At 52.1% G+C, this 21,705-nt stretch overlaps 1 protein-coding gene across 1 annotated transcript in view; it reads right to left on the reverse strand.

Annotated features, from left to right (window-relative positions):
• Positions 1 to 10,875: 10,875 nt before the first annotated feature.
• LOC138822880 (gigaxonin) overlaps positions 10,876 to 21,705 on the reverse strand; it is a 41,420-nt gene continuing 30,590 nt past the window's right edge. Inside the window, exon 11 of the mRNA XM_070015857.1 lies at positions 10,876 to 21,676. Coding sequence (XP_069871958.1) covers positions 21,495 to 21,676 — 182 coding nt within the window. The 3' untranslated portion in view covers positions 10,876 to 21,494. The remainder of the gene's footprint in view (positions 21,677 to 21,705) is intronic.

Here is a 21,705-nt window from a genome sequence, read left to right on the forward strand (position 1 = left end):
GTGTGTTTCAGTTCTGGGGTTTGAACTCAGGGCCTTGTGCTTCCCAGACAGGCCCTCAGACAGTGAAGCCATATCCTCCACCTGTTTTGGTTGTACTTACTTTTCAAATAGGTCTTGCTTCTTTTGTCCAAACTCAGCTGGACTGTAATCCTCCTATTTATAATCGTGTGCAAATCCCACCCCACCCACCCAAAATAAAAAGCTGAGTTCTAAAATGACATGCCTACGTGAATTTTATACCTAGAAATTCAACTTCTGGATAGAAAGGCACATTTCCAAACGCTGGTTTTGTACAAAGAGGATGGAGTCTGAACTTCGCTGAACACCTACTTCAGAGACCAGGAAATGGCTGTGATGGGTGAGGCTGGGCGGAGCAGAGCCGCCAGGGAGCCCGGCTGCAGTGTGGACGCACTGTAAGCAGCAGGGACAGAAGCCGGGGAGGGGGCCTCAGCAGACCGCCTTTCCAGGTGGAGCTGTTCTCTGTGGGTCCTGGCGTTTGAGTCCGGGCCTCTTCCTTGCCAAGCAGGTGCTCTGCCACTTGAGCTCCGCCCCAGCTTCCATGTGGAAATGTCATGGGCACCTTGGCCCAGGGCTGGCCCATCTATGTGCTAGTGTTGGTGTCTGTCAGGTGGCAAAGCCCCAGTCCTGAGCCAGGTCCCAGGCAGGTGGGTGAGCTGGAAGGTTTCTGTGGGCTTGAAGACTGAGAACCCAAGTCCATGTACGATGTGGCCATCCTGTAAGGAACGAGAGTGACCAGTGTCATCTCCCGAGGAGGAAAATGTCCTGGCAATGAAAGTCCTTGATTCATAAACAGGTTACCTTGATAGAAGGCCTGTTTGAAGACAATTTCACCCAAAGACACGATATCCTTTACCTCTCTAATAACTGTAGAAGGTTCTTTCCTTGACAAATATGGAAATGTGTGAAAGCCGTTGAGAGGAGTGTCGGATGTCCTGCGGGGAACTTCCTGGCTGTGCCCTAATGTCACTCAGAGGGACAAGGCTGGAAGGGGCTGCTGAAGGCTTTGGAATGCAAAGAATCCTGGGTAAACCCAAGAGCGCCTGGGGAATGTGAAGCAGGGCGTGTGTGCCATGGCCGGATTGCATTCGGGGCCAGTCCACCTGGCTGCAGGGTGGTGACAGGGTCTATGATTGAGCTCAGCCAAGGTGGAGAAGGGACAGGAGGGGAGGCGGGGGGCAGTAGGCCAGCTCAGACCCACAGAGCCATTGGTGTGTGTGTGTGTGTGTGTGTGTGTGTGTGTGTGTGTGTGTGTGTGTGTGTGTGTGCGTGTGTGAGATCTGAGTCAACCAGAGGGCATATTTGGTAGCGGGGTCATCACGGGAATGGGGTCAGGGTGGCCCTGGCTTCCCAGGAGGGGTGGATGAGGTGATAGTGACCATGTCCTAGATTGAGAAACTGGCATTGAGGTGGGGGCGCTGGTGGCTCATGCCTGTCATCCTAGCTACTCTGGAGGCTGAGACCTGAGAATCACGGTTCAAAGCCAGCCCAGGCAGGCAGATCTGTGAGACTCTTATTTCCAGTTAACAACCAAAAACTGGAAGTGAAGCTGTCTGTGGTAGAGGTGCCAGCCTTAAGCAAAACAAGCTAAGTGCTGTGGGCCAGTTAGTACCGATGCAAGGGAAGGAAGGAAGGGAAGGAGGGAGGGAGGGAGGGAGGACCGGAGGAAGGAAGGAAGGAAGGAAGGAAGGAAGGAGAGAGGGGAAAGAAAGAACCAGAAGAGGCAGCAGGAGCTCAAGCCTGGACGCCTCCTGCAGCCACGCACGCGCCGGCTGGGAGCCCTCCCAACACTGGGAAAGGACCATCCTGCTTCTACCTTTTTTGTTTTGCTGGTCCTGGGGCTTGAACTCAGGGCCTGAGCGCTGTCCCTGAGCTTCTCTGTGCTCAAAGGTAGCACTCCACCACTTGAGCCACAGTGCCACTTCCAGCCTTTTCTGTTTTTTTTTTTTTTTGTGGTACTGAGGACTCAAACCTGGGGCTTCATGCTTGCTAGGCGATCTCACCGCCCCGAGGCCACCTTCCCAGCCCCTCTACCCTGTCTCGACAGGCAAGGAAATGGATGATCTGAGAGTTTAAGTCGCTGCCCTGGTGACATCGGTTGGAGGAAGGCCAGCGGTGGGGACGCGGAAGCCTGTCCCTCGGCCCACACACCTGCCAGACCTTGCACAGGTGTTTGAGAGGCAGCATGGCTGGTTCCAGGGCAGGATTCACAGCCAGACAGCAGTCCTGTCTGGGGCCTGGCTGCTGACCTCACAGGTGGATGGAGACTCGGGCCCTGATGCTCAGCCAAGGCCCTAACTCAAGCCTGCACACGCTACAAGTTGAAGGAAGGCAGCTCCAACATGGTACAGCCAAGGGTGTGCCCCTTGCAGACACAGCTGCTGAGGTAGGGCATGGGCCAGATTGACCTCTGACCCTGAAGGTCATGTGTAGCCCGTAAGGCTGCAAGGCCTTCCTGTCTTGCCTCTGCACAGTACAAGCTGTGGCCCTGCAAGCTGAGCCTGTGTGGGTTCAGTGCGCCCTCTGCTGGACATTTCCACAGACTGCACCTGATGCCAGGGCGTGGCTCAGGGTTTGCGGCAGGGCAGCATGGGGGGGTAGGGGGCGTACGCGGAGAGAAGACATGGCAAAGCCTGAGCAGAAATAAGACAAGGGACAGAAAGGCTTCTTTCCCCCTTTCTTGTGGTACTGGGAATGGAACACTGGGTTTTGAGCATGCTAGGCAAGAGTCCTACCACTGGGGCCACGCTGCCAGCGCTTGTGTTTATGGAGATAGGGTTTGAGAACACTTCCCCCAGGATGGCTGCAGGTTCCTGGTCTCCTGCTCCCACCTGCGAAGAAGCTGGGATTACAGTCATGCACCGGTGTGCCAGGCATAACTGGTTTTTCATCTTAAGTTTTCAAGCCCTGACACACCTGGCCTGGGCTGCATTACTGAGTGGAACTCAGATGAGCAAATGGAAGCTCCTAAGAATCAAGTCCCATGCTTAAGCCTGGTCACCCCAGGGCTATAGTGTCTTTGGGGGGCAGAGCAGCCATCCTCCCCACACAGTGTGTGTATCATCGACCCCCCTCCCCGCCTCTACCCCCCCCCCCCGTTTTGCTCACAGGTAGGCTAACTGGGTTCTGTGCAAACAGATCTGAACACAGGGAGCGAAAGGCTGTGTCCAGCCGCCAGGGCGGCCCTGGCTGCTGACTCATTATCTGCAGCCTTGTGGCAGGTACAGGGTCTGGCATGCGTGCCCAGGGGGCTTCCCTCTCCTCCCCGGAAGGCCCCAAGTGACGCACCCAGTGGATGGTGGAGGAGGGCTCTAAAGGGTGTGCTCAAGCAACACCCACTAACCAGAGGATCCATTCTTGGCAGGGAAGGTGCCCGGCCCCGCCCACAATATTCATTGCGACACAAATCCATCTCAGCCCTGTGGGGTGCAGGCCCCAGGTGCCTCAGCTTTGTGAAGATCCTTTCCAGCGCCCCCAAGAGCCCTCAGAGGGCTCTTGGCTCTGGCGGGACATGCCCCACCTGTGGGGGGAGATGGGGATAGAGGGCGGGGTAGAACTAGCCCCCACTGGGCACCTCCAATTCCATTGGCCTGGCCTCGTGCCAGGGGTTTTCTGTTCTGTCACACAGCTGAGCATTCATTATTTACCCAGTTTCCTTGTCCACAGCCAGGCAGCCAGGGAGTGGCAAGCCCAGGATTTGAACTCAGACATTTCCATTTCCAATAAACCCATGCTCTTACAGTGACTTGGACTTGGCCTGCGGGTCCACACTGACTTCCGGATGGGACCCAAGTGGGTCCCATCTCACTGGGCAGCAACACTCAATGGTCAAGGCTCACGGATTTCCTCCAGGGTCTACTTCTTCCTGCCTCAGTTTCCTCATCTGTAAAGCAAGGTAACGACCACAGTACCTACCCCAGGGGGCTCATGGAGGACTGGCTATTTGCACATATCCAATTCTCTGCATTTTCTGGACAGACGAGGGTTTCTAGGATCGGCTTGCGTGGGACCCTCAGCCCTGGTGGCAAACCTGGGACTTTGGGAATGGTGCAGAAGGTTCTGATTTAGTGGGTCTCAGGTGGCGCAAATGCGGTCACTAGCTGTAGTCGCCCAGGTGCGGGTGATGACCAGGCCCCGTGAGCAGCTCTGCAGCAGCGGCGGTGTCCTGGGCTCTGGGCTGGCCGGTGGGTGGCGGGGGCAGGCGTCTGAGAGGATGGGAGGGGCCTGCACACCGCGCGCCAGAGGGATTTCATCCTCATCAGCAGACGGAGGCCAGCGGGCCCCAAGTCAGAGTTCCCCAATCCAATCGTGCCGTCATCCCCGTGTGGCTGGAGCTCTCGCCTGTGGTCTGACGCCTGCTGGTGAAGGCTCCTGTGCTTTTCTTGTGTGTGTGTGTGAGTGAGTGTATGTGTCGGTCCTGGGGCTAGAACTCAGGGCACGGGTGCTGTCCCCTAAGCTTTTTCACTCAAGCCACAGCTCTGCTTCAAACATTTTTCTGGCCTTGAACGGTGACCCTCAGGTCTCAGCTTCCCGAGTGGCTGGGATTACAGGCGTGAACCAATTGAGGGCCCCTTTCTAAACCACTCCACTCCCTCTCCCTAAGAGCAGGATAAACGTTGCTCTTTATACCATGGACGGACATGGTTCTGAGGGTCTCTGTGTCCATGTCTGAAGAGCCCTGGGAGGTTCAGTCTCTGGTGTCATCCTCACGCTGGAGGCCGCCATGGGGCTGGCCGGGGTACACCCTCTGTCCCAGCCTGACTTCCTCCTCCGGAAAGTCTCCTTGTGGGGCTTGGCTGGCACAGGTGGGGTGGGGGGTGAGCTGGCCCCCGCTGGCCGGGCGTCCTCACCTCTGCCCGTCAGGCCCTAGGGCTGAGCCCCAGCGTGCCGGCCACGCGGAAGTGCGCCCTCTGCCCTCAGACAGAAGATGCCCCTGTGTCCCGGGCCCGGCCCGTGCGGGTGACTGCATTCCCTGTCTGGGCTCCCGAGGTGACTAGAGGTGGCTGCAGCTTGGAGGGTCCTTGCTCCAGAATCCAGAGCCACACGTGGCCCTGCTTGCTTGTCACCCTGGGGTGGGGCCGCCATGACAGCCGTGGTCAGCCGTGGGGGACAGGGTCCCCCAGGGCACCGTGGGGGGTGAGGAGCGAGTGTGGGAAGCCCTCTGGTCTCCAGCTCGGTGTCTTGTGACAAGAGGCTGGCAGGGGAGGCGCAAGGGGCTGACATGCGTGGAATCACCCCGCCAATACACAGCTGGGGGGGGGAGCCCCCGGGGAGCTGGTGGGAGGGGGTGGGAGGGGGTGGGAGGGGGTGGGTGGGGACGAGGTAAAGTAAGGAAACATATGCGACAGTCAGAGCTCTTGTCCCTCCCCCGTCGCTGTGTCACCCACGCACGACCTGTGGCCGAGGGCCGCCCACTCACCTCCCCACGCCCGGTCTGGCAGCGCGGCCGGGCTCGGCGGGGCCGTTCTTCCGCTGATCTGGCTTGGGGTTCTCGGGCCTCCTGCGCTGGCGGTGGAGGGTCCTGAGCGCCTTGCTCACGTCCCAAGCCTCTCTCCTCACACCTTCCTGGCCGCAAGGCCACTGCGAGACCTGCCAGTGCGCACAAGAAAAGCGCAGGACCGGCAGACAGGACCACTAACGCCTGTGATTTGGGGGGCAGGGAGCAGCTGAACTGTAAAATGGTTATGGTTTTCAGCTCCACCAAACGTGGGACACAGAATCACCAGATGAGGAGGTCATTTTTTTTTTCTTTTTGGTCCGGTCGTGGGGCTTGAACTCTGGGCCTGGGCGCTGTCCCTCAGCTCTTCAGCTCAAGGCAAGCGCTCCACCACTTGAGCCGCAGCGCCACTTCCAGTTTTCTAGTGGTTTATTGGAGATAAGGGTCTCACGGACTTTCCTGCCTGGGCTGGCTTTGAACTGTGATCCTCAGATCTCAGCCTCCTGAGTAGCTAGGTGAGCCACCGGCACCCGGCGAGAGGTTATTCTTTAAAATGAAATACTTTTGCTCGGTGCTGGTGCTCATACCTGTAATCCTACCTCCTCATGAGGTTGGGATCTGAGAGTCGAGATTTGAAGCCAGCCTAGACACAAAATCCATGAGACTCTTATCTGCAGTTAACCAGTAAAAGACTGGAAGTGGCGCTGTGGCTGAAGTGGTAGAGCGCTGGCCTTGAGCTGAAGAGCTGAGGGACAGCGCCCAGGCCCAGAGTTCAGGCCCCACAACTAAGAACAACACCAACAAAAAACCCAGAAATATAAACCTCATTAAAAAAAACCCCAAGCCACTGTGCAGGGGTGGCACATGCCTGCAATCCTGGTAACTCATGAGGCTGAGATCTGAGGATTGTGCTTTGAAGCCAGCCCTGAGAAAAAGCAGCTCAGGCACAGTACCTAAGCCCTGAGTTCAATCCTCAGGATGAGCACAAAAAAAAAAAAAAAAACAAGAAAAAAACAAATGAAACAACAACAACAAAAAGCCCCCCACAATTCACTTGGCTAAGCATGGTGTTATGTCAAGTGCCTGTAATCCCAGCTACTTGGGAGGCTGAGGCAGGAGGATGGAGAAGTAGAGGTCAGCCTGGGCTACGCACGGAGCCAAATGAATACATGAACAACAGCACTCAAATTTCGTGTTGGTTAGAAAAGAAACCCAGCTTTCACCGGCTTCTGTTCCAGCTGAGAAGCCTTACCCGTCCCAGCCAGCGGTTTTCCCACACTGCTTTGCCCCAAGCCCCGATTTCCCGCCCTGAGCTATGAAGCGTGCGACGCAGCCGTCAGGCCTGGCCCTCCCGGAGCCGGGCCGGGCAGAGCTGTGGGTGGAATGCTGGAAGAATCCTGGCACCCAAGCTCACCTGACGGGGGTCAGGAGGATGGCCCACGTTCTCTGTGATGTGGATGGCACCTGGGCCTCCAGCACGGTGTGTGTCTGTGTGTGTGGGGGAAGGGGGCCCTTTTCTCACTGGGTTCTGCCTCCGCTCTCCTCGAGAGAACCACATCACCGCCTTGACGGGAGCTGCAGGGGTTTGGTCTGATTTTAGAGGGAAGCAAAGGACATTCAGGGAGTGCAGTCGGAGGACCCCCGCTGGAGAGTAGGCGTGGGTAGGACGGCCCAAGTGTGACCAGGGCTTCACACCAAGTCCCCAAGTCCCAGGGTCCTGCGAAGGGACATGGCACCGAGGGCATCTGCCTGGCCGACCCACAGGGTTCCCTGTTGAAAGAAGTCCCTGTCCACAGCAAGCACGTGTCCCCACAGATGACAGGGCTCCACACGGACCACGTGACCTCCTCAGAGCGGGAACTGAAAACCAAACTGCCGTGGCCAAGCCACACCGGGAGAGCTGGAGCAAAGACCGAGAGCCACTCGCCTCCTTTTTGGGATGCAGGCCAGACTGCAGATGCCTAGACCTAACAGAAAATTCCTGAAGCGCTCTGCTCCTTGCTGGCCTGGATGACTGCCTTCAATGTGTGTGTGTGTGTGTGTGTGTGTGTGTGTGTGTGTGTGTGTGCCTTCAATGTGTGTGTGTGTGTGTGTGTGTGTGTGTGTGTGTGTGTGTGTGCCTATCCTGGGTCTTGAACTCAGGGGCTGGGTGTAGTTACTGAGCATTTTCTGCTCAAGGCTGGTGCTCTACCACTTGAGCCACAAATCCACTTCTAGCTTTTTGGTGGTTAATGGGACGTAAGAGTTTCATCAAGTTTTCTGACTGGGCTGGCTGCAAATTTCAATCTTCAGATCTCAGCCTCCTGATATAACTTAAAACCACTCTGTCTGGCAGGGTGGCAAGAGGAAATTCTGGAGCATTTCATTTCTTTCCATAGGTGGAATTCTGTAACACACAAGCAAAGACCCCCTCTCTTAGGGAAGGGCCAGAGTCTTCCTGACATGTGGGAGGGGGGAGGAGAGGGGAGGGGGCAGGGCCAGAGTGGGCCAGCTGTTCTTTCCAGAATCCACCCGCAGCGTGCCCATGGCGCAGAATCACCCAGTGGAATGCCTTCCCCATCAAATTATTTTATTAGGTTAATTGGTTAAACAGCTTAAAGACAACTCATTTTGTTCAGTACCCTTCTAGAAAAGATTTCAAGTTTTAAATGAACTTCCAATACATAAAACAAAATTATACCATACACAAATTTCAGGTCAAAATACAACACTCTTTTCAGTTTTCTTACAATTATAAAATCCAATCAATACAAACTACGTAAAAAAGATAAAACACTTTCACTGATCCTTGTACAAGAAAACAGCACAATGGCGCTAGGTCCCCAGGGCACGGGGGGGGGGGGGGGGAAGGGGAGAACACCCGGCCCACAGCCAGCCCACCCCGGGACAGGGAAACAAAGTGCATGGGACTCCATGGAACAAAGCTCACAAACCTTCTGTAAGCCATAAAGCAACTTTGTAAGAAAGGTTGGTTACTAACGGAACATTACTGTACTTTGCTTCAATTTTATACCAGCAAAGGAATAGAAATCGCTTCACAGAACCACCACAGGATGTGGGATGAGACATTTCTAGAAAGCTCTACCATGCTATCAAATTAGGGGAGAACAAGTTGTAAGTTGCAACCTTGCTGCATGCCACCTATGCCGGGCGTCCTACAGAATGCCTTTCGTTCGGCTTCTAGACCTTCGCCACAGAGCCCTGTTTTTCGGCAGAGGGCTGCATGGACGCACGTGTCGCTTGGCCCACACACAGTAAATACGGCCTCATCTGAACACACGTGGCCGACTTCCCAACGGGGAGCCTCACTAGACAGTAGGAGCTACAGGATTTAGGTGGCAGTGCACTCTGCAGGTACAGGTCGGGAAATACAGCAGGGGATCGGGATGGAGGTGCGTTTAACAGGATGGGTTTCAGCAGGGCATTTTGGAAATCCGTTATCTATCTGGTCCTCATGGCATCAAAACGCTCCAAATGACAGTGCTAGAAACCAGTTCTTTGCAAGAGCGAGTCACATACAAGACCCCAGAAGGACAGAGGACATTGTGGGGAGGAGCGGGGGGCGGGAGGAGGAGCGGGGAGGGGCGGGCCGCGGTCTCTGGGGAGGAAGGCCCCTGCCAAGGGCAGCCTTGACCCTGGGAGAGGTGGGCTGATGACAACCTTGTTTTCAGGGGTCTCCTTGCCCATCTCTCCTCGCAGAAGCCCCCAGGTGACAGGACACAAACTGGCTGCCACAGCGCCGCTGTGTCACCCATGGGTCTCACTCACGGATGGGAACAGGTGTCCCTGCCCCTAGTGACACAGAGACAGGATGTGGCTGCCACAGCCCTGGTTCTGACGGCCGAGGGACAATTGTGGCCCAGCCTTTCTGCTGAAGCCACCATTGCACTTGATGGTTGTCACAATTTGCAAGTCGTGGGACGTGCGATGAGAGGACTCTCGTTAAGTCACTGGTGACATGCAAAGCCTAGGCGAGCGCGATTTGACACAACACTAGTCACCCGTGTCTTCGCACCGGGCCGGCCGTGAGGGTGCAGAGCTACGCCGGGTGGGGTTGAGCGCGCGGCGGCGGGTGCAGCCTCCTCCCAGCACTGGGGGGGGGGGGGGGGCGTTGTGGCTGTGCTTGGGATGGAGGGGGAGGCCGGGCGGGTGGAGCGAGCACCCTTCGCGCCTCCCGTGTCCAATGGGGAGGCTCCTTCTACGCGCCCCTCCCCAGGGCGGCCCGCGGCCCCGCCCCGCACTGGGGCTTCCGCTTCCGGTCGCCCACGACTATGCAAGACCTGAAAGAAAAAGTATGGCACTGGTGGCTCACGCCTGTCATCCCAGCTACTCAGGAGGCTGAGGTCTGAGGATCATGGTTCAAAGCCAGCCCGGGCAGGAAAGCCCGTGAGACTCCTATCTCCAATAAACCACCAGAAAACCGGACGTGGCGCTGTAGCTCAAGTGGTAGAGCGCTCGCCTTGAGCTGAAGAGCTGAGGGACAGCGCCCAGGACCTGAGTTCAAGCCCCACGACCGACAAAAAATTAAAAGAAAATACGGAGAACAAGATTCTCAGCTCGAGGGGCTGCGTGGTTCGGGGAAATGCGGAAGTGAAACTATTTCTGAAAGCCAGGCCAGCATCTCTGCCCCTAGGAGCTGGTGGAGGAGGGCACCATGCAGGCCTCTGGCCACAGCCAGGGGAGTGAGGGCAGCGGAGGAAGGAAGAGAGCAAGAGAGCACACCAATCCTTCACACACAAACATACTTTCTTTTAACTAAAAAAAAAAAACCCAAAATAAAAAGCTTTTATCCTCTCTGTTGCAGGACTGGGTACGTTTATGAAGCCTGGAGTACGGGGTTTCAAGGCGGAGTCTCGTCCCGCGGGTCCTGCCCGCAGCCTGCCTGCAGGTGCCCGCGTGGGCGCTGGGCACCACATTACCGCCAGGCAGTTCTAGCCCGAGATGCTAAAGCCATCAGAGTATTCAAGAGGGTGCTGGGCTCAAGGCCATCCAGGGCCACATGGAGAGACGCTGTCTCGCAAACAGAGGGAGAAAAGAAGGTAAGGATGACGGAAGGACTGTCGCTGAGGAAGGCACTGCACTAGGCCTTCCCGCGGGCCAGCGCCTCAGGCCTTCTCAGGCGCCGGGCTCCGCTTCTCTACCACAGCTCCGCGCACCCACGTCTGACCCCCCTTCTCCAGTTACCCAGATCAAGGCGACTTTGTCAGGCAGGGGGGGTGGGGGGGTGGCTCAGTGCAGAACACGTGCCCAGCAAGCACCATGCCCACCCACCAACACTGCCCACTGTCTCACTGAAGTGCACGCCTAGAAGCCACTAGAGCTCAGCATCTGAATGTCAGGCGGTGACAAAAGCAACAAAAGATGAAATAGTTGACTACTGGTATCCTGGTGTTAAATGACCATTGCTATTTGAAGGAAGGTATGCAAGTTCTCTCTCTCTCTCTAGACTCTCTCTCTCTCTCTCTCTCTCTCTCTCTCTCTCTCTCTCTCTCTCACACACACACACACACACACACATATTCACACTCACCCATACATAAAATCCTTTGTTTTTATTCCTATATAGGACATTTAAGGTAAGAAAGCATACTTCAGGTCTACCGATTTCAAATAGAGATCCAGAAAATATTCAGTTTATTTGAATAATAGCGATTGCTGTCTTCAACATTTTGGTGGGAAAAAAAGGGAAAATTCCACTTTGGTAAAGACTCACATTGTTAGAGGACTACACTAGGCAGGTTCTGACCACAGGGCTGTTTAGAAAAGCTCAGTGTATCTTCAGATGTCTCGGGTGCCTAGCTAGCGCTCCCCTGAACACAGCTGTTAGAAGGGCAGGGGAGAAGATGGCCACGGAGCGGTAGGGACACATCACAGCTCTCCCCAACCAGACAGAGAGCTCGGATTCCAACGCTCAGTTTCCCCAAGGGGAACACCAGAGAAGCACAGGGGCCGAAGAAAAGAAAAGGAAAAAAGCTTCAGAGCTACACCAAGGTGGAGAAGCCGAGGCCCCTTCCCACCCCTCGCGGGCCGGCCGGCTCCGCACCAGCCGACCAAGCCGCCGGCAGCAGCTGTGGACCCCAGGACCACCGGTCTGTAGGAGGCCAGGGTAACAATGCCCGCGGCGCCACCTTGGACAGCACACACAGAGGCAGAGACAGAAACGCAGACCCAGGGCCCGCAGCGGCCCGGCCCAGCCCCCGCGACCTACAGCGCACCAACAGCAATATGCTCCGCCCCCCCCAGGCCAGTGCTGGCAGAAACCCCAGAACCTGACCCAGAGCCCTCCCCGACCACTTGGCTTGACCAAGAGTGCCTGTGGGAGGGAACAGCGCCCACTGTGGGAGAAACCCAGCAGCACAGGTCCCCGAGGACAACCAGCCCAGCGTATCCCAGGCTGGAGACCGGAGCCTGAGCTGCCTGACCCCAGTCCCGACTAAAGTCAGGAGTGAGCGCACGCCCCCGCCAAGGGTGGGGGGTGTCTGCCCACCAGAATCTAACAAGAGCGAGCCCCATGTGGGTCAGACTAGAGCTGGAGGCCGGCCTTCTCCCCCAACAGAACTGAGACCAGGTAAAGACTCTCAGCCAATCCAGGGCTGAGAGGAGGCTTCAACAATTGACCCAGGAACTAACCCAGAACCAAGCAAAGGCAGCGACCTACTGACCAACACAGTCAGAGTTCGAGACTGGCTCCAATAATCCCTGAAAAACCTCATGCAAAAATCACAGGGAATGCCGGGCGCTGGTGGCTCACGCCTGTAATCCTAGCAACTCAGGAGGCTGAGATCTGAGGATCGCGGTTCAAAGCCAGCCCTGGCAAGAAAGACCGTGAGACTCCTATCTCCAATAAACCACCAGAAAACCGGAAGTGGCGCTGTAGCTCAAGTGGTAGAGCGCTCGCCTTGAGCTGAAGAGCTGAGGGACAACGCCCAGGCCCAGAGTTCAAGCCCCACAACCGACAAAAAAAAAAAATCACAGGGAAAAATGACAAGATTTATCAACAGCCAAGACAGCAAGCCACCCAAAGGCCAGCAGCTACCCAGCGAATAACTGCTGGGAAAGTGAAAAAGAAACGGAAGACAAACGCTACCTCCAAGAGATGACAAAGGCAATGACTCAAGAATTAAAGCAAGAAGTGGATCAGAAATTTAAAGAAGAAATGAATTATCAGAAGAGATAGTTCAAATGAGATGCATTAAAAAGAGATACAGTATACACCTCACTATAAGATGAGATTAATACTCTGAGAACCAACATAGAAATCATAAATGGTTCGATTTCCTCCATGCAAACCACAGTGGAAGCCATAGTTAATAGAGTGAATGAAATGGAAAACAGAATATCAGGTACGGAAGACAAAGTGCAGCAACTGGAAAACAGATATGGAAAAAAACACCCAAAATATGTCAAAGGGAAGTCCAAGAACAAGCAGACAGTGCCCAGAAATTTAACTTTCCTATAACTGGGGTGGATGAAGGCGAGGAATACCAGAATAAGGAATGCAACACCTACAATAATATTATCACTGAAATTTTCCTCAATATTAAAAGAGAACATCTTACCTACATAACAGAAGCAGACAACACCTACCAAGCAGGATCCCAGGAGGAACACTTTTAGGCACATTATAGTAAAAATGATAGATTGAATAATAAACAATCTTGCACACAGGAAAAAAAAAAGGAGCTATACTACAATGGGGAAAAAAAAATCAGAATCACTGCAGATCTCTCCACACAGACAATGAATACAAGGAAAGCCTGGGAAAGTACCATCCAAGCACTGAGAACCAATAACTGCCAACCCAGACTGGTATACCACCCAGTGAAGCTAGAATTCACTTTTGATGGAGAAACTAAAATTTTTAATAGTAGAGAAAAACTAAATGAATTCATAAACAATAAGCCAGCACTACAAAGAAGATTAAGAGAGGAAACACAATCTGAAGAAAGCATCAAGAACAGGGATCCTCATCAGACAGATATCACTAGAAGTCCAACTTAGTAAACACAGGAGGAAAGGAAAGAAGAAAAACTTAGAAAAGTAGGAAAATGACAGGAAACACAATGCATCTCTCTATAATAACCATAAATGGGCTCAATTTACCAATCAAAAGAAAAACTAAAAGTGGACCCCAGCCTGTCTCAAAATGGATGAAAGACCTTACCATCCATCACACCTGGAACTCTGAACTACTGCAGCAAAGCGTAGGAGAAACACTTGAACTGGTAGGCACAGGCAGGAACTTCCTGAACAGAGTCCCACGGTCACAACAAATTGGAGAGACTCGATAAATAGGACTCCATTAAAATTAAAAGTTTCTGCACAGCTAAATACATAGCAACCAAACTAGAAAGATAACCAACTAGTTGGGAAAAAATATTTACCAGCAATATATCAGACAAGGGCCTAATATCAATTATATACAGGGGACTCAAGAAACAAATCCCTCCCAAACCTAATAAACCAATTACTCAATGGGCAAGGGAACTAGAGAGACTTCTCAGAAGAGATAAAAATGGCAAAGAAACCCATGAGGAAAGGTTCATCATCCCTGGCTGTAAAGGAAATGCAAATAAAAACAACCTTGAGATACTACCTTACCCCAGTCAGAATGGCCCACATCCTAAAGTCAGCCAACAACAAATGCTGGAGGGGATGTGGAGAAAGAGGAACCCTATTGCACTGCTGGTGGGAATGTACACTAACTAATACAACCACTTTGGAAAGCAGCGTGGAGGTTCCCCAGTAAGCTAAACAGACCTTCCCTATGACCCAGCCATACTACTCCTAGGCATCCACCCTGAGCAACAGGAACCAGGATACAAGGAAACATGAATCCCCATGTTCATTGCAACACTCTTCACAATAGCCAAGATATGGAAACTACTGATGAGTGGATCCAAAATTTGTGGTACCTATATACAATGGAATATTACGTAGCCATTATAAAGGACAAAATAATGGCATTTGCAGGGAAATGGATAGAACTAGAAAAAATCATTTTGAGTGAGGTAAGCCAGGAGCAAAGAGGCAAACGGTACATGGTCTCCCTGATATGTGGACGTTAAATCCAAAATGCAAGGATATATGACAAAGTAAACAGGACTCAAGAAACAAAAGCCCTCCACTCATCTTGTCATATCATTCATTACTAAATGACCCCATGTTGTTGTTTACCTGCATGGTATATATGTGTGCACATCTGAGGGAAGCTAGGAGGACACAGAATCAGAGGGAAACGGGAAAGCAGACAACAGAGAGGCCCACCAGCCGCACTGGACGGGAAAGCAGACAACAGAGAGGCCCACCAGCCACACTGGACGGGAAAGCAGACAACAGAGGGGCCCACCAGCCACACTGGACGGGAAAGCAGACAACAGAGGGGCCCACCAGCCACACTGGACATGGATGAAAACGAGCTAAGCAACTCAGGGAACAGCTAACACTAAGCAAAAGGAAAGAAATGTACATACCACCCAATGTGGAAGAAATAGTTGTATTGTCAGAGCTCATTGAATCCACAAGCTGTATAGACCACGATAATGACAACTTGCCTCATGAAGGTTAGAATGTGTTTGTGACTTTACCTAAGTATCAATAACTCACAATACTCTGAAATTTATGTAATCGATCACAATAAAAAATTATAAAAAGAAAATGCAGGGGAGAGGTATGCAGATCCACAAAGTTGATACAATCATAAACATGGGGGCCCACTGTCTCCATTGCAGACTGAAGAAGCTGGGGGACCAGGAACATCCGGGCCTTCCCAGGCCTCCGAGCACCTCTAGTGTGGCTAGCTGACACGGTCCCAACAAGGCATTAGCCCAGGTTTATACAGCCAGCCCTTCAGTTCACCCACACAGCAAACCCAGCCGTGGAGGTGAACACCCCACCATCCTCTCTCCTCAAGGAAGACACCAAGCTGGGCCCGGTGTCCCATGGTCCCAGGGTTGTAGCTGGGCTAAGTTCTTGGCCCCGACTCACCGGAAAGGTCAGCCTATGCTCTGCGGTCAATGCTCGGCTCACTCTGGACCGTGCACACATGACGTATTTACAGACCATTATGCAAAGTAATTGAACAAGAGGATGTGGGGCTTGGAGACCTTTGAGGGTGTGCAGTTACTTCAGTGGGGTCTCAGGCATTCTCCAGCACAGCTTCCCATGCAGATGGAGCTTTACTCCTGCAGAAGAACAGCTGGTGTAGTTACTCTGAGCTACTCTAGGCTTGGAGGACTGGGTGCAACTCATCAAATGAGTACAGTTAAACCAGCCTGTACAGGCCTGAACCTGTCACATCTACAAGAAAGAACTCCCCCCTGGAAGCAAAGACCTGTCTCCAATTGTCTGATTTAGGGACCAGGTAAGCCCAGAGGCTGGGGAAGGTAGAATCCAGGAGGTGGAAGGCACAGACAGGGGGAAGTAGAGGAAGGTTCCACCAACACAGAGATGAGTAAGATCAGCCCTGACCTCAGGACACAATTCAAGGTAGTTCAGCTTGGGAAAACACCTCTGGGTTTCCATTTTAATTCCTGGGTTATCAAAACCCAATGAAAGGAACCTAGTAAAGAGCTATATTTTCACCCAAATGAGAGTTTCTAGGAAACAACAGCACCTTATAGTAGTTTCAAGCATCCAAGTTCTAAACACTGAATCAAATCACAGATAGCACCCCCTGCAATCCTAACAAAATTACAGATAGACCCCGCCCCGACTCCTAACAACACAGAAATTAAGCCTCTGTTTTACACAGCAGTGGTGTTTAAATATACGACTTTTCTGCTATATGAAAAACATAGCCTTTTAAAGACTCTTTAAAGTTTAAGTTGAATTTCAAGTAATCACGCTGCAGTAGCTCCAGGAGAACTCTTATTCCTCCCAATTTAAAGTGCCTATTTAAAAAAAAAAAAAAGGAAAATGGAAAATATGCCTTAAGGAATTGTGTCCTCAAGGCTACTACTGCTTGTTTCCAGGCTTTTGTTAAAGAACAGAATGTGTTGAATTCTTCTAAGCTGGCAGGGGACCAAGCACAACACTATACAATGAGGTAGCTGAGAGCAGAGTTCTTCCTCTGAACACAAGAGCAAAGGAATCCATGTGTGGCATTCTCACCCAATTAAACAAGAAACGTGAGAAAGCAAGCTGGCTAGTGTGATACTTAAACTAAGCTTATGGGTGCAACTTGATAAAGTTAATTCCAAGGATAAAAGCTACAAATTCTTTGTGTCTGATGAGTAAGGATCAACAATTTAGGTGCCTAAACCTAACTATTTGTACCATCATGCTAAAAATAAGGCCCTGGAAAATATTTCCACCAAGGAGAAAGATGAGTTGATGTGTACAGGAAATCTGAATTACTATAGAATTTCGGCCACTGTGCTGGGTTCCAGTAGCTCACCCCTGGAATCCTAGCTACTTGGGAGGCTGAGATCTGAGGATTGTGATTTGAAGCCAGCCTGGAAAGAAAGCAAAAAGCCCTATCTCTTAACTATAGGCCCACGGGTATGTTTTCATTGTTAGACCATGAATGTCTGCATTTTCCAATGAACTGGAAAGAATATATTGGACTAAATACAAAGCTAGCAGAACATTTTAGCATGCTGAGGTGGTACAGAAGAGGGAAAGCACCAGAAAGCTTCAATTCCTCATAAGCACACCTCGCTTCTCTTCTAAACAGAGACACTTAGTGAATTCCTACATTTCGGACATTTCACTGAAAAGAAAGCTGGAGATGGCTCAGCTAGCAGCGACTCAACTTGCACGGATCTGCTTGGGCTGTGCTACAAATGGTTATCTTGTGCTTACAAATACTTGAACGCATAGGAAAAAAAAAATCAAGCAATAGTCTAACAGCCTGAAGAGTAAACTGAAAATCCAAACGCCTGGCCCCTGGCCTTTTGGATGCTGCTCACATCGTAAATGAGAGATGAGGCTCCCTGTCCTTAGCCCGAGCCTGCACTCAGAACCACGGCAGGAGCACCAGGGACACGGGGGTCTGAGCAGCAGGTTCACGGTAAGTGAACCTCACAGCAGTAGGTAGAACCTAACATTAAGTTCCACCATGGAGTCAGGAAAATGCTGAGGGGCATACGGAGAACAGAGAGCCGTGAGCCGGGCTCTCCAGACACTGGACAGCTTTCACATGGTGCCAGTTTCCTGCTTCAGAGGAAGGCAGCCCGTGTGTGCAGGTTTTCACTTCAGACCCAGCCAGAAAACCTCTCAGAGCCTCTCTGCATCTAGTGAAGAGCTTTGTGCTGCCTGCAAGGATCCACACTGTTCGTCGGCATTTACTGACCACCTCCTGCGGGCACATACTGCGCGCGCGCGCGGATGACAGAGGGGCTGCGTCTGGACCCACAGTAGGTCTGTGAGCCAGAGAGGAGGCGGTGTGCCATTTGCCTCCGTGCTAGGCAGCCAGAAACACGAGGTGCTCATTAGATCTGTGTGGATTGCACCTGTCTTTTCTGTCACCGGCTCCCTCCGAACCCTCGTGGTGAAGGTGCGGCACTGGGGGAAGCAGACGAGGCTGCTTCCCTCCACAGGCTGTTTTCTAGGGGTTCCAAGGCCTTTCAGTGCATGCAGGGCAAGGGTCACCCCATCCTTGGAGAATCATGGTGATCACATCTGATCACAGGAGGCCTTGTGAGGCAGGAGGCCCAGTACCTGGCAAGGTGACACTGTGGTATCTAGCACTCCTTTGAGGACCTTTTTTTTTGGGGGGGGTCTCTGGTTCGGTACACTGGCTGGGAACATACTGGCTGGAGCCTAAATTGACTAAGGAAGGCAAGCCAGCTCCAGACCACCTAACTCCCTGCCATCGTGACTGGGGCCCAGGGCTGGCGGCCCACGCTACCATGGCACCTGGCCCGTCAGGCCCTTACAAGAGAGAGATCACACGGCCAAACCGTCCATGCCTGAGGCACGAGCAGACTGGTGTACCAAAGTGAAGTGGAGGTGTGCGGGCACAGGGCGCCCTCCCTCCACCTGCTGCCCTGCACCCGTTGCCCCGTCCCCCCAGCCTTTTAGTGGCTGGAACACTGCAGCTGCAGTTTGAGAATGCCTAACGCGAGCCATCCACTCCTCATGGCAGCGACACAGACAGCCATCTTCCCACGCCAGACCTCTGCGGCACGCCAGCTCCTCGTCTGTAAACCTGCTCTCATCTTGCTAGACAGGAGAAAGACAAACACCAAGGAAACCGCTGACTACAAGTAATTCCGTATTTACACTGCACGAGAGTTTAACGCCATAGTATAAACTGAAGGTCAACAGGCTCGAGAATTCATCGGAAGCACCAGGAGACAGTAATGTATGGAGTTTGGAACTGCAATTCCCAAAGTAAACATGTACACACAGACTCATCAGTCGTGGAACAATTCACACACACACACAGGCTTGCTCGTGCAGCCGCCACACGCCGGCGCTCCTGAAACCAGTCACACAAAACACTTCATCTTAAATTAAACACGTACATCTTTGAAAAAAAATCTATGCTTGGACATATGAAACAAAGAAAGAAATAAACCTGCTTTAGACCCTTGCATGAGTGAGTTCCTTTAAATATTCGCTTACTCTGACCTGAGACAACTCTCCTTCTGTTGGCGGGGTGATGAAAGAACATCACCTCCCCACAGATGATAGAATTTAATATTTAAGATCTGCTTCAATCTCCAGCTCCAACCTACACTCGATCAGAGACTGCCAGCAGTTTACCCGGAAAACACGTCTCAAGGCATATCTGGGAGGGTTAAACAAAAACCTGCATGAAATGAGTTATAATTTATTTCACAATACTGAAATTAGTGCAGTTTACAAAAAAAAAAAAAGGTCATGATTATTTTAGAACAGAAGAAAATTATGCACACCCAATGCTTCAACAGGGCAGGGCACGATTTATATACAGGAAAAAGACGTTTGGCACCAAGCAGCTTTTGGTGGTTATTGCATCTTGGCAAATTTAGTTTATAAAACATTGTCTGATTTCTGCAGCTACGGCATCGATGAACTGAACTGAAAATGAATCTGAGGTTTCTGAGGTGAATTCACCAAGTCCTGCCGGTGCTGCTCACAGCGCGACGGGATCACTGACTCCCAGGGAAGGCTTGGCGGGGACCAGCAGGAATTTTAAGTGTCGAGTATTACACGGACACTGCGGACCACCATGGCCATCACAAGATGTCACCATGTCCCCACAGCAGCGTCCACACAGCCATGTCCTGCTCTGGGCAGGATATTTCACCAAAGCAAACTAGCAGCTCATCACAGAAAGCGGATGTTCTTGCTTTGTGGTGATCACGTGGTTTGCTTTGGTGAAAAGCTACCTAACGCCTTGGGGAATGCGCTGTCCACAGGTGCCCGACAAACAATACACTCAAAGCCTCACAGACTGGCCCTGAATGACTGGGCTGTAGGGATGTGCTGCACACCTGGCTCAGGGCTTCCAGGCGAAGATAAACACCTGACACCGTCTCTTCTGGCCCAGAGCGGAGTGCTATGGTGTCGCGCCTGACATTCTCTGTGGCCTCTCCCGCGTGTTGACTGACCTGCAGGAGGAGGGTCTCCCTTCTCGTGTCCTTGGGTGGGAAGACACAGTGGTGGTTCGTGTGCATGTTGTGAGCAGCACACGCACATCCCCAACAGGAAGCTTCTACAAGAAATCCCTGTTCTCCAAGTTACACCAGAGGATGTATTTACACATTTATGAATCATTAAGACAAAACGTTACCATGTCCTTGTAACCCAATTCTAAGAGAAAAAAAGCCATAGAAAACAATTAGAAATGAACTTGATAGTAAATTGATTAGAAATTTGATATTGCATAAAATTCAAACTATGAAGTAATCAAGCACTTTGAAGTCCCTGATTTCACACAAGGTAATTTGATGAAACCAAAGTAACAAGGTAAGTCTGGCTAAATGAAAGAATTCTTTTCTCCCAGTGAGAAGAGGGGAGGAGGGCTAAGGGGAAAATGGACTGACAGGACACGGGGGAGAGAGAAGAGAGGAAATCTGCTCTACTAGGAACAGAATGAAATTAACTTGAGGTAGTTTATTCTACCAGCCAAATGTTACTCAGAACATAATTTGTCTAAAACTCTCACCAGAGAATAGCATTGGAAATACGCTCACAAAGACTAGATTCTTAACACAGACTCACACTCTCAAGACGCGTTCTGGAACGCTACACAGTAGTAAACAGGACTTTGTGTGCTTTCAGGCAGATTATATTAAAAAGTTTTTGATCCCTACGCATCCTATTAGACAGTCTTTTTTTTTTTTTTTTTCCCTAAGTCATAGCAGTCCTTTCTTGTTGTCTGACTTGGGTCTTTCTCTTCTAAAGTCTCCTCCCAGAAATAAAATGGCTGTGACCACCAGAGGGCAATGTCATCGTGTGAGCCTTCGCACCCCAAAAACTCCCCGCCAGAAACCACAGCACGACACCAGAATCGAGACACACGCAGGGCTGCAGCGGGACGCAGCCATCGGCCCAGTCTTCTCGGAGAAATTTTACCTTGGTTTCAGTCCATCAGGATACAGTTTTAAAGAAGATTCTTAGGACAGAGCACTAGTGGTAAATGGAGACTAACCGGCAGAGTGCCGTGGAACGCGTTAGGCACAAACCCCACTCCCTGGTAGGTTGGGCGTGGCACACCCATCCGGGCGTAGCAGAACACACTCTTGCTATGTTTGGATATGTTGGTTTGCATATATGGATCTGTCGTTGGTTTACCAAAGCCACACCCTTGATCACAGGAGTCCAGTACCCCCTCACCCTCTTGGGCAAAGGGGCTCTTGGGACTCTCCGCTTACCTGGCCCGGTTCCCACCCCTCCAGCCCTCCTGCCCTCCAGGTTCACCACCCTCCATGCTCTGCGGACGCCTCAGCTGGAGGAGCTAGCTTTGCAACAGTTACACGGCCTCCCTGCAAGCTTCTAAGCGGAGTGGCCATCCCCACGCCCCGCAGAGCAGGTCTCGGGTGATGGGCTGGGCTAGGCTGCGCTGTGCGTGCGCGCCGGCGGGACCTGCCTGCTGCTCGGCTCCTCAGGGCGAGTGGACTCGGATCCGGAACAGGCCCTGCTGCAGCTGCAGGCGGAAGAGCTTGCAGTTGGCGATGCGTAAGGCCGCACACCCGGTGCGGCGGAGGTCAGACGGGAGCAGCGGCTTCGTGTGGTGCCAGGTCCCGGTGCTTCTCTTAAACTCCCGCACGTAGTCGTAATTGGTGCCTGGAGACAGACGGCAAAGGTGAGACCGG

Source organism: Dipodomys merriami, unplaced genomic scaffold (genome assembly GCF_024711535.1).
Source record: "Dipodomys merriami isolate MVZ:Mamm:240054 unplaced genomic scaffold, mDipMer1.0.p SCAF_116, whole genome shotgun sequence".
NCBI lineage: Eukaryota > Metazoa > Chordata > Mammalia > Rodentia > Heteromyidae > Dipodomys > Dipodomys merriami.